The sequence below is a fragment of the Chiloscyllium punctatum genome, chromosome 14, assembly GCF_047496795.1.
Source record: "Chiloscyllium punctatum isolate Juve2018m chromosome 14, sChiPun1.3, whole genome shotgun sequence".
Taxonomy (NCBI): Eukaryota; Metazoa; Chordata; class Chondrichthyes; order Orectolobiformes; family Hemiscylliidae; genus Chiloscyllium; species Chiloscyllium punctatum.
This window is the reverse complement of record NC_092752.1, coordinates 19,526,899-19,544,694: the sequence shown is the minus strand read 5'-3', so window position 1 is coordinate 19,544,694 and position 17,796 is coordinate 19,526,899. Positions and strand designations below refer to the sequence as shown.

Sequence of the window (17,796 nt, the reverse complement as noted above, 5' to 3'; positions counted from 1 at the left end):
TGGATCTGCTCATGGTTGTATTTTTCACTCCAGTTTCCAGGCTCTAATAGCACACAGTCAAGAGAGCAGCAGCTGCTCCAGCTTTGCCCAAGCCTCAGAATGCTGTATTTTTACAACAAACCTGAAAATGACAGAGTTTGGACTAACCTGCCTTTAGCCACAGGCTCAAGGCCCCATCGTCACAGTTATCAATAAACCCATCAATTCATGTCAGGAGTTCTATTATCTTGGAAGCAGCCATTTCAACAACATCACGTTCACAAACGAACTCACCCAGTGCAGAACAGAAGCAAGTTCAGAAATGACAGGCTCAGCCACAGGTTTCTGAGAAAGATTGCAGTTTGTCTCAATGTAAAAGATCAAAGTTTACCAGGCAGTGATCCTTACATCAAAGTAGCCTTCACATTATGGAACCACCCCATTCACATGTGGAACCCTTTGAGCTAAGTGCATGCAGTCGATTGCATCATGTAACCATTGGGAAACTCACAGGCCTGACAAATCCTTATGTGTTCTCCTCCTGCTTCTCTACGCTCAGAAAAGTGGCAATGAAGTCCTCTCTTCTCATTCTGAACCTCATCCTCCACTCTCAACATTGTAAGGGTTACCATGGATGAGAATCTGAACTGGAACAGCCATATAAATGTATAGTTACTACAAGAGCGGGTCAGAGTCTAGGAATCCTGCAATGAGTAACTCACTTCCCAACTTCCCAAAGCCTATCCACTGTCTATAAAGCACATGTCAGGAATGTAATGGAGTACTCCCCACTTACGTGGATCACTCAAGAAGCTTGACACTATCCAGGAAAAAGCAGCCTGCTTGATTGGCACCACATCCACAAGCATCCACCGCCTCCACTATCCGTGCTCAGTAGCAACAGTGTGTATGATCTACAAGATGCACTGCAGAAATTCACCAAAGATCCTTAGGCAGCACCTTTATAAAGCCTCAATCATTTCCATCTAATAGGTCAAGGGTAGCACATATATGGGAAGATCACCCACAAATTCCTCTCCAAGCTATTCACAATTCTGACTGGAAATATATCACCCTTCCTTCTGTGTCAGCGAAGAAAAGCCTGGAATTCTCTCCCTGACAGTGTTACGGACAGCACATGGATTGCAGCAACTTAACACCACCTCCTGCAGGGCAGCTAGGGATATGCAATAAACACTGGCCCAGTCAATGCCCATGGCCTGTAAGTGAATTAAAGCAAAACAAAACTCACCCTTCTGAAGCAAAGATGGATGACAAACAGTGCGATGGTGCTAATATTGCCTGCTTCTGCATGGTAGGATCAAATAACAGAAACTTAGAGTGACTGTCTCATTGACAGTCAGAGATAACATCATTCTGGCCTGCTGGAAAGCTCAAATACAGTGGTGTCCAATCAAAATTCAGTTACAGCCAATGGACACTGGGACTGGGTGGGCATAATGTAAATGCCCGCCAATTCACTTCCAAATTCACAAAGCAAAGGTCAGCTTCAGTGAATCAACTAACATTCATAAAATATGCCAATTACAAAAAAGGGAAAAATGAAAGAAATTCAAAATTTGTGTGAAGTGTTTGAAAATTTCAAAGTGGAGTTGTAATGATTTCCAAGTGTTTCTAACAGCTGATGTTTAAATGGATTTAATGTCTGAGAAGTGTACCAAATATATCTCGCAAAGCATCAAACGTGTGTCACGGGGAATGGGTTACATACATTATTTACACATCTGCCATGGCACACTTCAAATATACTGGATATTTAAATACCTTATGGCATTGCTGGTGATTCAGAAGCTTTTTAATATATAAAACAATGTCAGATTATGCATAATATACCATAAGGACTATTAATTTACAGTGACATTAAGTCATTTTGGCCGCATGCATTGCTGAGATATTTAAATCAGCACTTTTGTGTTTGATTTCTATTATCAACATTCATGTTGGAAACTAAATGATTGGTCTAACTTAAATTAGTGATCATTAGGTACATATTTAATTTTTATGCACAATTTTCTTTTTTAAAACAAAAGATAAGAGCAGTGCTTTGTGATTGTTCATTTTGAACTCGAGCAATTTTCAAGAAGCTGAAATACCTTTTTATATCCAAATTCTTTAGTTCAGGTAAACGAAAGAATCAAATTAGAATGGGGAAAGATACTCACCTGGATTTTCCTTATCAATGGATTAACTGCCAGAAATGTATTTTAATTGCAGCTTCAGTCATTGCTGGTACGTCATTAAGAATCAGTTCAATTTCATTCTAAAACGTTTCTGTATTTCTCTTATGATGGGCTCTGGATATTATTAATTCTGCATATTGGTTGTCTACCTCAGATAAAACCAAGGAAAGATGAAAATCCAATCAACCTGCTATTTGATTTCTTTACAATTCACTTCACTATGATTCACTTCAATAATCTTTCGATTGCTGCTGCATCAGGATATAAATATCCCCACAATTAAATAATACTTCATTAATTTCATGTTGCCAAAGGGAAACAGATTTTTGATCCAGAGGTTCATTGAGAAAATGACACAGGCTAATGAAAGGAGGCAGCCTTGGTAACATCACCTCATCCCCATTAAGGAACGGCTTGTGTTATTTGAACTGCATTTCGTATAATGGTGTACAGAGTGACATCATGCTGTCCAATTCCCCCTTTTTTCTAAAGAGGAGGGGAAACAGCTCATGATAAAAGGTAGGGTTGCAATTCTCACCCTCCCACAGCATTTGCTGTTAAATCAGTTTTCTATCTCAGAACATCTTGCCAATCTAAGAGGAGGCCACTGCAATTGAAAGAGCACACAGAATAGACACATGAGAAAGCAGTTTCGTGCTGGAAGAGTATTGTTAGATCCATTTTGATTGAGATTGTTTTTGCTATTGATGAGTTATTTGTGGAAAGATTTGGAAAAGTTGAATGCTACTGCAGAGTCATCTTCAATTTAGGAACCTCTGCAGTTTTGGTCAGACCATGAACACAAAAGCCACTTACCTCTGAGCTTGGATCTTATTCAACTGAAGATCTCCAACACGACCTGTTCCTGCTGCAATAGGCAACGTTACTGCTTCAAGGGAGGTGTAACCTTCTCATGCATTCCCTGGGGCAGTTACAAAGCTCCATAGCCACAAAAACATGGGTCTGGGTACCAATGATAAAATACCAGCCGAACCACATACCTGACTTGAAAAGCATACAGAATTCCACATCCATTAGTTTAAGTTGATTTGAACATTGTAGTCACATGGACCCAAGTACAGTGAAAAATTTTGTTTTGCGCACAGTACAGGCAGATCATAGCAAACAAGGACATACAGATCATAGGGTGCTTAGACACAGTGAGATATATAGGTAATGGCTGCACAGGAGGTGCACAAAGCAAGATCAAATTATTTGTAGTTGGAGAGGTCCATTCAGCAGTCTAACAGCAACAATCAGGAAGAATCTGCTCCCGAACCTCTTGTGCATGTGCTCAAGCTTCTGATGGAAGGAGTTGGAAGAGTTCATGTGCACCACACCACAAAACTGTCCTTCAAAATGAGAAGTGGGGAGGGACAAATCTGAATTGGGAAAACCTCATAATCCAGAATGAAGCTGCTTAATTCATTCAAGGAGTGTCGTGGGATATAGCATCCAGTGTTGGCAACTGCCTATCAAGATCTCACCAGTATAATAGCTTCACTAGATCCACAACAAAAAAATAAATTTCTTCTTGTTAAACTCAGTCGCAATCCTTTTCTAAACTGATGGTGAAGTTGACATCTCTTTCCAACAAGCATGGACATAACTGACTGGGAATCTGCACCACGGCCATTTTTAAAATTACATTTTTATCAGTCATACTTTCAGAACAAATCTGAAGCATGAGAGATAGTGTAAGAGGCTGAGATTCATTGGAGTAAGTGATCATGGAATTGAACAATGTTTTAGATGACTGGAGTCATATTAAACAATTCATACTCGTTGTCAATCAATTCATGATCAAATTGTTCAACTGCATGGCTGGATCTAGTTAGCTTTCACTTCAGTACAGTGCTGGGGTAGAGGAAGAGATTTACTGCTCAATGTAATTTTGTAAGCGAATGATCATGCAAAAGCTCAGTTTTGGATTTAAAAAATGAAAACTTAAAGCATTAATTTTTTTGGAAAAGCGCACAGTTTGATCAGTAAATCATTTAGACAAAACTGACTGGTACCAATTTTGCATATGACTGAGAGATTAGTAAGTGTGACCGTTCTGCTGTTAACACATGGATATGACAAATTACAAGTAGCACTGATCAGCAAAATTGTTTCTACTTTTTTTTATTACTCATGGCACCAACTATTACAAGATCATAATTATAAGTGAATAATAAATGCCTTTCAGCTAGGAAAAAAGCATCCTAAGATCCACACCTCCTTCCAGCCATTACAATATCCAACTGTTACTTCAGTCCCTCCAGCAGTAATGTTGTATTAAATAAATTGAATGTCGTATTTTACGTGCACAACAGAAAACAACTGGTTTAATTTTAAAGCTATAGCGCCACGTGATCGAGGCCAGCGAGGAGGAAAAAGATAGTAGGGGCTTCAACAAGTTCAGAAGGAAGAGAACAGCTGAAGTGAATGTCAGCTCCTTAGAGGATGAGAAAGGGAAATTAAAATTGGGAAATGGAAGAGACAACAAATGGTTGACCTTAGGAAGGGAGGCTTTTCCTGCTGGGTAGGTCACCCAGCACCAGAGACAGATAGCAGCCCAGACCAGTGCAGTGTCCTGGGTGAGACTTACAACACAGTCTGTCTCTGGTTATTAATTAGATTCAGAACTCACTCTATAAACGCCAAAGGGAAAGATCAATATCTGATGTTGCCATTTGCACCATTGTCTCTTAACATTCTCGCCGTTGCATCCACCAGTCAAGACAATGTGCAATCCCGCTCAGAGGGTGAGGATAAATGAGTCATCAATTTTATGTTGATAATCTGTAACTATTGGAGAGCCACAAGGATCACTGCTGGATTCTTGCCTATTTGCAATCTACATTAGGGACATTGATGAAAAGCCTGAGTGTATTATTAATACATTTGGATACAACTTGAAAAGGTAGGTAGGAAAGAAAGTTGTGAGGAGAATTTAAAGGGGAGGGGTTTATTGTCTTGCATGAGGATGGAACAAAGTGGGGGAGCAAAATTTAAGGGTGAGCGGGTAAGCAAGACAGACTAACTTCCTGAACACATTCCTGCATCAGGACATTTTAGCAACAGTGAGATTGGTTTCAGACAAGATTCCAGCCACAGGAGTTGGAACTGTATTTGTATCAGTGGCAGCAGAGCAAAGAAACATTCAATAGATTAGACCTTGTGAGGAGGGGGTTGTCTTACGAGTGACTCAGCAAATTGGGTCTGTATCCTCAGGAGTTTGAAGAATGAGAAGTGATCCCATTGAAGGAGATCAATAGGGTAGATGCTGAGAGTTTGCACCTGTTGGTCTACAAATCTAAAATGTGAGGACACTGTCTCAAAGGGGCATATAAATTAGGACTGAGATGAGAAGAAAATTTATTCAAAAAGGTAGTGAATCTTTGGAATTCTATATCCCAGCAGTGAAGGAAAGGCAGCTAACATGGACCCACCAATTTTCTCAGAGATAATTCTCCTCCTCAGTAGCATTATTTTTCTATTTACTTTGTTTTAGATTAGATTAGATTACCTACAGTGTGGAAACAGACCCTTCGGCCCAACCAGTCCACACCGACCCTCCGAAGAGTAACCCATCCAGACTCATTTCCCTCTTACTAATGCGCCTGCCTGCTGTATGTTGCAGGCCCTTGCCTTCTTCAACAGTGGCCACAACCCTTAGTAGCACGATTGAGGCTCCAGAGCTGTTAACCCTATTACTGGACCAACAATTTTCAAGGGAAAGTGGCCATCCTGAACAACATGGCAACTCGACAGCTTTATTTCCCGAGCTGCCATTGGTGGAGCAACTTCAAGTAAGTTTGACTCATAAGTAACTAAACAGGAAAGTAATGTGAAATAAAATAGCCATACTAAATACAAAAACTGCAAAAGTAAGGAATTTCTTTCTTGTTACTGCACTTTATAAATCAAAAATGCAGCATGTATATCAGAGTGTCACATTAATAGCTAGCTGATGACATTTAGATAGGACTCTTAATCGGGAAACATATCGAAACGAAAATTATAAAGGCCATAACAACAGAGACCTATCATTAAGGATTAAAAATATTACAGTAGGAATGTTACAGCAAAGGTCACAAATGACAGCGCATTTCTTGGATATGATTAAAGTCGTTAGAAATAGTGACTAAAGGAATGATGTAAAAAAGTCTTTTTAAATATTGCAACCTCAATCTCTTAAGCAACACTATAATGCTGAACAGAAATGCTCTCATTAGAGCTGTATATTCCAACAATAGGTCATGATTGATATTGATCATTTACAAAGTGTTTATTCATTTGTTTGAACCACATTTCCAAATGCGTTTTGCTGCAAATCCCATCGTAATTTTGACTTTAGACTTGCTTTAGCAAGAGCAGTTCAAATGTGTTTTTGGAGTTCTCTACACCTTCACACTGCCCTCTTTATTAACATGCAGTTAAGTTATAGAGAGCTGGCCTATAGGATCTTACTACCAATCATACTTACCTTTAAAACTAGTCCGACAGCCATTAATTGAAGCTGACGCCTTAATTATTGTACTATTTTGCAAGCCTTGTTTTTTGTACATACAGAAAAATTAGAGCAAGTTACATTTATAGGGGCAGCACAGTGGCTGGCACTGCTGCCTCACAGCACCAGGGAGGCAGGTTCAATTCCAACTTTGGGCGACCGTCTGTATGAAGTTTACACATTCTCAGTATCTGCATGGCTTTCGTCCAGGTGCTCTGGTTTCCTCCCATGGTCCAAAGATATGCAGGTTAAGCGGATTGGCCATGTGGAATGCAGGGTTACAGGGAAAGGATGCTTTTGGGTGGGATGCTCTTCCAAGGGTCAGTGTGGACTTAATGGGCTGAATGGCCTGCTTCCACACTGTAGGAATTCTACAGATAAGTGTTACCAAGACAAAAAGAGGATAACATATTTAAAAATGGAAGAAAATAACCAAAGTCTGAGATATCAGGTGCATACTTCAGATAATTTGGTGTACTTTGTACATTTTAAAGACATTAGAAAGTTATCAATGGAGTAAAGATCAGCAAACATCCCAGGTTACAGTCAGAAGGGTTAATGAGCAACCTGCCCAGAACTTTTAAGAGTGGATGGATAGAGTTAATTGGGCAGGAGGCCAAATGTAAGTTTCCCAATGACCAGTTAAAATTTCCTATTAAGTTCTTAGAACTTTTCAGGCAGTTCGGATTTCCTGAACTGCAAAGGACAGGAACCACTTTAACATTCATTAGCGTGTCACGAATACTCATTATCACATTAACACAGGAAGTGACATTCTCAGGTGCAATTGTGTTAACCAAGAAACATGCATGTTCACAGTCACAGCAGCTTTTAATTCACAAGCTGCCACTGGAGGAACAAGTCCAAAATAATTAAGTTTGATTCATAAGTAACTGAACCTGAGATTAAGTTATCAATATCAAGTTAAAAATCACACAACACCAGATTTAATTGGATGGGTAAATTAGTCGACTGGAGAGCAAAGGTTTAAGGCGAAAGGAGAAAGATATAAGACGGACCTAAGGGGCAACTTTTTCACGCAGAGGATGGTGCGTCTATGGAATAAGTTGCCAGAGGAAGTTGTGGAGGCTCGTACAATTGTAACATTTAAAAGGCATCTGGATGGGTATTTGATTAGGAAGGGTTTAAAGGGATATGGACCAAGTGCTTGTCTAGATTAGGTTGGGATATCTGTTCGGCATGGACGAGTTGGATCGAAGGGTCTGTGTCCATGCTGTACATCTCTGTGGCTCGATGTTAAAGGAACCTGTAGAACATATACATGCCTCTTGATTAATGTTAACCATATTAATGACATTTAGCAAAATTTAAAAGATCTGGCTATTTAACTTAATATTGATTTGGAGATGCCGGTGTTGGACTGGGATGTACAAAGTTAAAAATCACACAACACCAGGTTATAGTCCAACAGGTCTAATTGGAAGCACACTAGCTTTCGGAACGACGCTCCTTCATCAGGTGGTAGCGGAAGGAGCAACGCTCCGAAAGCTAGTGCGCTTCCAATTAAACCTGTTGGACTATAACCTGGTGTTGTGTGATTTTTAACTTTGTACATCCCAGTCCAACACCGGCATCTCCAAATCAATATTAAGTTAAATAGCCAGATCTTTTAAATTTTGCTAAATGACATTAATATGGTTAACATTAATCAAGAGGCATGTATATGTTCTACAGGTTCCTTTAACATCGAGCCACAGAGATGTACAGCATGGACACAGACCCTTCGATCCAACTCGTCCATGCCGAACAGATATCCCAACCTAATCTAGACAAGCACTTGGTCCATATCCCTTTAAACCCTTCCTAATCAAATACCCATCCAGATGCCTTTTAAATGTTACAATTACGAGCCTCCACAACTTCCTCTGGCAACTTATTCCATAGACGCACCATCCTCTGCGTGAAAAAGTTGCCCCTTAGGTCCGTCTTATATCTTTCTCCTTTCGCCTTAAACCTTTGCTCTCCAGTTCTGGACTCCCCCACCCCAGGGAAAAGGCTTTATTTATATTTCCTATCTGTGCCCCTCATGATTTTATAAACCTCTACGAGGCGCAAACATTTTGACTGCAAGATCATAAGAAATAGGAACAGGAGTAAGCCATTCTGCCCTTCAAGCCTGCTCTACCATACAGTAAGACCATGGTTGATCTGACACTCCGCACATCCACTTTCCTGCCCTCTCCCACAGCCAACTGAAGAAAAAAGGATGTTTAGTTGCACCAACAGAATATTAAGACTGAAGCCTCTCCAGCATTTATAAGAAATCTCACTCATTGTGTATGCTATCCTGTCATGCAACACTTAAGTGTAGGGATGGAAGTTCAATGGGTCGACTAATTTACCCATGCAAGGCAACAACACTGACTGATTTCAGCAAACCTGACTAGGTCAGGCAAATGGGACCCTACCTAATAGGGAGGCTGAGTGAAAAGGAAAAATGCAATAAATAGTCCTTCAAAGGGTACAATTGTTAGAATCATCCTGGGAAATGATAGGAGTAAAGTGGAGTGCAGCCATAGAAGGTTGTAGGGGCCACAATGGTGTGCAGGAAGGGACAAAATGCAGCAGAACTACATAATGGAGATGTAAGGGTGAAGCTGGACATTGCGATCCCAGGGATCATGGATCAGGGAAAGAGGAGATAGTAAAAGAATAGTCAAAGATAGAGGGGAATTGAAAACACAAAGGAAAAAAAAACATTTAGGAGAGTAATGGTGAGGAAGTTATACTTAGAATAAAAAATGAGGGTAGAGGGTGAAAGACAGTAATGTTTAACACCACCTTGTGTTAAGAAGTTTTTCAGATGAGGGTTTCGGAGGATGCACAATACAAAAAAGGGGAAGGGGGCCCTAGTTTGCAGAGTGAGCTGTAGGCCCATTTGGTATGATCCATGACAGACGTGTGGGATGCAGTTTCATGGTTTTGCACTTAATCCAGAGTTGGACGAACGATGTCTAACTGGTGTCTTTTAACATGAGGAAGCTAATGGACATTTCTGTCATTCAAGGGTGAGAGAGACCATCCTGTAGGATGGCAAACTCACTATGGTAAAACAAATTTATATAGGGTCATGTAGGAATCAGTCGACAATGGTACTTTGGCAGATTGGAAGAAATCAATCATCCTCTTGTGCACTGCATCCACTAACTCCTCTGGGTTAATTGTATATTAACCACCTGAGCCAGCCCCACCCATATAGTTTTTGTCAGGTGGATTTCTCTTATGGGCATCCCTGGGAAGCAGTGTGTCCCTGTGCTCAGACACACCCTAAAGTAAGAACTCAAGGGAATGGTCACCAAATTAGAGTTGCCTTCTGCCTTTGCTCAGCCATCTTCAGGTTTTCCAAGGCTGGAGAGTGGGTACCCACGATCAGAAAGAGAAATGCGGGCCAAGTGGCTTTAAAATGTGGCTCCCAATAGTTAGAGAGAGTAGAAGGTCCCAGAAATTCCTGCCCATCCACCCACACAAGGACCATATTAAAGCATATTATATACAGAAGGGTGGGATACATCAAGGCTTTAATTCTTGGTCAGGAAGGGGCTAAAATGGGATTCACAAAAACTGTGGCTGCATCATAAGTCTCTGGTTATTCTCCCAAGTCACCAATAGGCTGGGGCTATTTTCCCTGGAGTGTTGGAGATTGAGAGGTGACCTTATAGATGTATATAAAATCATGAGGGGCATGGATAGGGTAACTAGACAAGGTCTTTTCCCTGGCTAAGGGAGTTTGGAACAAGAGGGCATAGTTTTAGGATGACAGGGTAAAAATATATAAGAGACCTAAGGGGCAACATTTTCACACAGGGGGTGATGCATTTATGGAATGAGCTGCCAGAGCAAGTGGTGGAGGCTGGTACAATTTCAACGTTTAAAAGGCATCTGGATGGGTATATGGATAGGAAGGGTTTAGAGGGATATGGGCCAAGTGCTGGCAAATGGGACTAGATTAGGTTAGGATATCTGGTCGGCATGGACAAGTTTGAAGAGCTTTTGCCCGAAACATCGATTTTACTGCTCCTCGGATGCTGCCTGAACTGCTGTGCTCTTCCAGCACCACTAATCTAGAAGTTGGACCAAAGGGTCTGTTTCCATGCTGTACATCTCCATGACTCTAACAGATTGAAGTTCAGAGGTGGCTGGAGATGTGCCTATTTTCACAACACCATGTAACTAATGGAATACTGTACGGACAAAATTTCTGTCTTTGTCACCTGTCCCAGCAAACCTGCATCTCTGCTTAGAAGGCCTAGATCATCAGAACCTATTCATTATGTGACAAGGACTTTATTAAAGGGACGCTGCTCATTGGAATTATTCCTAAGATGCTTGGCCATGCAGAAAGCTCCCCCGACAGTCTGCAATACCAATCAACAGCAGTCTATTTGAAAATGAAGCACTGAACCAGATTCAAAGGCCAGCTCAATGGAACAGCAGCAGACTATTCAACCCTTTATATCTGTCTTGCCCTTTATCTTCCTCATGGTTGATCTGTATCTCAACTTCAATTGTGTTCCCTCAGCAGCTTCAGCACCATTCTGAAGAGAAGAAGCCTATTCAAGAATTTCACTCTGTTTTAAGTCTTTCCTGAAACTACTACTGAATGGCTTAGCTCCAGTTAAGCCTATGATGACGTTTGTTTTGGTTGCACTCACTAGAGGAAAGAATTTTTCTCTCATTCCACTATCAAATTGCTTAATTATCTTAAAATACTTTCAGTAGGTGTATTTTGTCTTGATATTTTTAGCATTGGTAACATTAAAATACAGCGAAAAGTAACCCCCATATTTGAGATACAATAACTGAGACAAGGGCAAGAAGAGAGGTAGCAACAGACTGACATGGTTCCATGGCGGTCGATTCTCCTACCCCTTGGATGTTGCCTGACCTGCTGTGCTTTTCCAGCACCACACACTCGACAGCTTTCAATTGATGTCAGGGGTTATATTGAAAATGTTTTGAGGGTTTAAGAATCATGAATGACACGTTATAAATTCAAACCTAACTAAGGTAACATAGTGGTTACATTTGCACAGAAAGAACTGATGATCCAAAAAAAATGTTCAAAATCTCATGACGGCTGTTGGGGGACTTAAATACAATTAGTTAAATAAATTACACTCAAAAAAGCTATTATCGGTAATGACAACCACAAAACAACCAGATTGTTGTTGAAAAAAGCCCATCTGGCTCATTTACTGTCCATAGAGAAAACAACTTATGGTGGCATGGTAGCACAGTGGTTAGCATTGCTGCCTCAGAGTACTAGAGACCCAGGTTCAATTCCCACCTCGAGCAAGTTTGCACATTCTCCCCATGTCTGCGTGGGTTTCCTCCAGGTGCTCCAGTTTTCTTCCACAGTCCAAAAATGTGCAGGTTAGGTGAATTGGCCAGGCTAAATTGCCCATAGTGTTAGGTGGAGGGGTGAATGTAGGCAAACATACCCATAACAACCGCAAACATAAGTTTTCCCTCAATCAAAGGGACAGATTCAAACTCATTATCCTGCTGTATCGAGCTATAAATGCTGGTGGATAATTTAATAACGAACAGGAAAAGACTCCTTGAGCAGCTCCAACCACAGAAGTGATGGGGCCAACAGAGTTCAGATTATAGGCAGTGAGGGGAGGGGAAGCACATCAAAGCCCAGTGAACAGGAGCCTGCTGTGTACGGCCAGGGGCATGGGCAAGAAACAGCACAGGACCAGTGATTTCTGTCCCTGTGTCCCGATGCGTCACTGTAAAACAAAAGGTTCATGCACTTGCAAAGATCTAGAGCTAGAATTATTGAATGGGTGATCCATCTCAATCATCTGAAATACCCATCGCAGACACCTAATCTTCAGTTAATTCAATTCACTTGTCATAATAATAAAGACATTAATGAATGGACTGAATATATCAGACGTTAAAGGTTTATGACAATATTCCGTTTATGTTGAAGACTAGTGCTTCAAACTAAAATCACACAATAAACCAAGCTATTCCAGGGCAATATTTGCATCTACGCAGTAATAATATTCTTGGTCTCACTGTGCTGCTAAAGAACATTGGCAGAGTTTGCTGAAAGAAAGGATTAACTTTACTTAAGAAGCCATCTTTCTATGGCTTCATCTTGCCAGAAAAGAGTGTGAGGAAGTATACAGTGTCTCATTGGCATGTCAGACTTGACCCTTTATATTATGAAGTTATTTCTTGCTTATAAAAGTTTAGTCCATTCCAGCAATTGCCACCTTGTCAGGCAACACTCAAAAACCAGGTAATCAATGAAAGATATCAATGTGAACAGTAGAGTTGGGTGCTACATATGGATTTTCAGATGTTGGTGAGGGACAGCAGGTAAAATGAAATATGGGAGATAACTGTGTGGGAACAGGAGGAGAAACCATTGATATAAATAACTGGCTACGATTAGACAGTGAAGAATGGAAAATGGCAAGGGTAGTCCCAGCGAGCTGGATGATGGAGGAGCAGTGTTGGAAAAAGATGGTGTGATTAATTCTGTCAAAGGGTGCTACAGGTCAAGAAGAGATAGTTTCTTTATTTTTTATACAAATAAGATGTCACATGTGATCTCCCATGAATAATAAAAAGTCTCTTATTTACTTCAGCCTCTGTTTTATCTAAGAGATCGGGTACAAATTGAACCACAAAATAAAGAACATAGCTCACAAAGTCTTGAACAGATTTCCCTTCCACTACCTGACCATTATTCAAGTGAGAAACAGGTGAATGGCAAATGAAACACACCTCTCTCCAACTCTTACGTACATCCAACTACTTTACATGTGCTACCACTACCAAGAAAAAGCATGTTAATAAGTTTTAAAAAATACACAAACATTCAGAAACAAGCACTGAATCTATCCAGAGTAAGACAGAGCAAAGCTACTCTGACACAAATGACCAAGTGCGTTCCTCTGTTGAAAAGCAGAGAAAGCTCAGTCTGAACTTCACTATAATATTTGTAGATTCCACTCCCATTGTCATCATTTCTTACCACAACTGCGTGGAAGCAAATGTGCAATGGAATTAAGTAGAAAAAACATTATTTCACAAATAATATAGAATAAATTGGTCATGAGACAGCCCAATCTTTAGAAAATTCATAAACTGTATGAAAATGTTTCAGAATTGAATTAACCCAATCTAACACAAATGATCTATGGATCTTATTACAAAATGCAGTTGACTTTTCATTTTTATTCTATAAATTAAAGAAATCTGCAAGATCATGTTTTGTCTAGTGTTCTGAAACATTCAAAACTATGCAGTTTTTAAATCATACATATTATTTTAATGATTGTCTATAATCATGTTGTGAATTGTGATGACTGATTTTATTTATATTATGGTCACAATGGTTTTTAATAAACCAGTTTTCTTACTATACAAGTGTAATTCACTGATACTCCAGTGTTACGTATGTTCATACAAATCTGGATGATTGGGCCATTCAGTCCCTCCAAAGTAGACAAGCAGGAGACAGGAAGAACACAACAAGCCAGGCAGCATCAGGTGATGGAGAAGTGAACATTTCGGGTGTAACCCTTATTCGGAACTCCATTCTGCTCTACTATTTGGTAAGGTTGTAGTTGGTCCGACTGTGGCCTTTGCTTTTGAGTCTATTCCCTATACCGTTTTGACTCCCTCAGTCAAGAATCTACAACTCAGCCTTGAATATATTCAACAACCACTGATCTCTTGGCAAAGAGGATTCCACAGACTAATGGTCCCCAGAGGAAAGTCTCTTGTCTCTAAGATAAATAGAGGCATCTTACTTTTGAACTGTGTCATTGGTAATGTTAATCCTTTGTATGCATCAAGAATAAGTGAGTTTTTCAATATTAGTTCTAAAAATAAATCTGCAAATTGGCTTTGCATTTCAATGGACAATTATTTTCATTAATCATGGTTAGTAGTTACAAAAGCATTGTTAAGCTGAATATATTGTCCTTTCAAATTCATAGATGTTCTGAATCATTCTAAGAAATGTCTTGGCTCATTATTTATACCAAAGATCATTTGGATTCTTGTATTTAAATTATTTTACATCAATATATTGGGAAGCACGATAAGAGTCCCACTTTGACAGTGTTTGTCACTCCTTTCTAGCCTAAGACATTAACTTTAAAAGTTCACAATATTAATCTTTGTGAACGAACAATGGTATTATGGTAATTTTGATTAACAACGCTCTATAGTCTTTGAGCTGGATGACATTTTTCCTTCTGAAGGATAACAGCTTTAAAAATCGACTTGATTATGTCTGAGTATAACTGATACTCCACCATCCACTGAAGACTAGATTAGCACTTTTTCAAATAAAGTGTGCTGACAGATAAAGAACAGTTTTTAATTCACTGCTAGTTATTCAAAAATGTTCACAAACTCTATTTGATAAGTTGTTTTTAATGATCTACAGATTAGATTTTCAATCTAGTCTATTGGTCAAAAACAATCGAGTGAAGAATAACTTGTTCTTAAAGTAACAAGCAAACTACAGCACAGAACAATACTAACTCATCACACCAGAAACTGGTGTGTTAGTAAACTGTGAAATGTTTACATGAACAATAGCTCCATACTGCACTGATGTAACACGTCTTAAATGGAACTTTGAACATGATTTCTTGCGAGCACAGTTTATTTACTGTGCAATGCTACAAACAACAGGGCCGCTCAAGTTTAAATTGAAGTCCTATGATTCGGTGTTACCTGGATGAGCTCGCATTCAAGTTGGATTATACGGAGGGTCCATAAAACGAGCACCAACATCTCTGCCTCCCTACATATGCAGAACAAAATTACCTGCGCACCATGGATTAATTGATAATCACATCTCCATGTTTAAAAAAAAGGTCCATCGGAACCGATGTTCTAAATGAAAGTTAATGTCGCTTTAGAAGGAACAAAAGGAACTCGCTGGCCACTTGTAGATTAACTGATCTGTGGCAGCCTCTGAACATATTGACAGCCTTAAGAGTTGCTTTAAAATAGATCCTAAAATCAGAGCAGATTAACTTTAAAGAGGAAATTAAAGAGATGATTCCAAACTTTAATATTTAGGGTGTTCGTGCAGTAAGCGGTACTGAGGACAAGTTAAATTGTTTTTTTATGTCAAAACTACCGAAATGTAGAGATAGAGCAGAAAAGCAAGTACTTCCAGCCTTACAAGAAGTTGAGACTTGGAACGGTCAGAACAGCCATGGTAGCAAGTGGGCGCCCCAAAGATAGGGAGGGAAGAGAATGTGGTTTCCACGGGGTGAGAAGCTGTAAGGTGAAAGATAACGGGAAATAAAAACAAGCTCTTACCATCTTCATTCTCGTCAAATACCGGTGTTTTGTGGGAGTGATTGGCGCCCATATTCCTGCTCTTGCGCATACCCCGTGAACCTTGGACGCGATGGGAGTGAGAGGCGCGAGAAAGCAGGAGCGTTTCAGAAAAACCCTTTCAGTGCTGCTCCGACAGGACGGTGCTGTCCCCTCGCTGCTGGGTGGCTGCTGTGAAACACAAGGGTCTGCGCCTCGCCCCAGTCCATCGCTCTCGCTTCAACATGTCTAAATTACAACTATTTTCGTGTGGTGGGTTTACATCATCTCGCCGCCAGCCAGACACTGACAGCGATCCATCTACGTCCGACCATTTCGAGGTTACAGACAGGTTTTTTTTTATTGTTGACTATAGATGGGTTTTTTTTTATCATTCGTTATTTTATTCTCAGCGGCAGAGGGAAACGCCTGTTGTTAAAAGTCCACCTTGTCCAGTAAACGGGCAATTGCGTTCCTCAATGTCTCCAAGTGCTAATGCCTACTGGAGTGAGCTCGGCGGTGAGGGACAGACTACAAGCCCCAGGCTCGTCTCTCCCAGATGCTGCACACCTACAGACCATGGTGAAAACTGACGGTCAGCTAGCCCCAGGTGAATTTCCTACTTACTTACAAAGACATTAAAACACGAGAAACGTTCAGCAGTTTCCCATTTGCTCCCGAGCCCGATGCTGAAGGATGTAAATGTTGCACTGCCAGTCCCTCGGCAATATTTCTAACCACCTGAAGTGGGGGCCCTCTCACTCTCGATAAAATATTTTAACTCTTAAAGCTTGCTGGGTTGGAATCAACGCTTGTCGATTGCACTCTGTTGCGAGGATGCTGAGTGATATCCAGCAATCTCGGGAATGGTTTCAAGGTTTACTGGGGAAACAGTGTTTTATTTGCTTTACCAATTAAAATGAGGTCATCTCAAACTTGGGTCTAAGGAGTGATTGTTCCGTTCTTAATATGACTCTGTCCCCTCACCCCACCAAACAAGAACAATGAGGCTGAAGGATAAAACCCCGGAACAGCGAAGTGGAGAATTAACGTTGAATCTGAGGAGATTGATTGATTAAATCGGCCCCCCTCTCTCAGCAGTGAGAAAACAGAAATTGCTGGAAAAGCTCAGCAGGTCTGGCAGCATCTGTGTAGATGACTCTGCCTCAGAACCTCTCTCCTGAAGAAGGGTTACACCTGAAACGTGGACTGCTCCACCTCCTGATGCTGCCGGACTTGCTGTGTTCTTCCAGCCTCCAGCTTGTCTATCTTGGATTCCAGCTGTGTTTTTTTTTCCTTTTGCCTCCGAGTCTCTCACCAGCGAGTTATTCTCCCAGATTTCACCCTGCATTTTAAAGTGATGAAGGGCTCCTACCCGAAATGTCGATTCTCCTGCTCCTCGGATGCTGCCTGACCTGCTGTGCTTTTCCAGCACCACTCTAACCTTGACTCTGATTTCCAGCATCTGCAGGATCCACTTCCGCCTATACATTTTAAACGCAAAACTTCAAAATAAAATCAGTTCTGGGATTTGTTTTTGCCCAGATGTTAATTAAGGGTTAGTCGTATTGCCATGGGACTGCAGTCACATGTAGGTCAGCTCAGGTGAGCTGTGTTTGATAAATAAAACTTTATTTCACCCCCACGTTTGTTTTTTTTTATATATAAAGCAAAATACGGCGGATACTGGAAAATAAAAACAAGGTGCTGAATAAACTCAGCTGTTCTGGCAGCATCTGTATAGAGAGAGAGAGAGCGGGAAACAGTTAATGTTAACAATTAACATTA

The 17,796-nt window shown here is 40.5% G+C and overlaps 1 protein-coding gene across 1 annotated transcript in view; it reads right to left on the bottom strand.

Moving 5' to 3' along the window:
• The window catches only part of LOC140485652 (serine/threonine-protein kinase 32B-like), a 349,305-nt gene extending 332,453 nt beyond the window's left edge, over positions 1–16,852 (bottom strand). Inside the window, exon 1 of the mRNA XM_072584023.1 lies at positions 16,012–16,852. Coding sequence (XP_072440124.1) covers positions 16,012–16,081 — 70 coding nt within the window. The 5' untranslated portion in view covers positions 16,082–16,852. The remainder of the gene's footprint in view (positions 1–16,011) is intronic.
• Between the last annotated feature and the right edge of the window lie 944 nt (positions 16,853–17,796).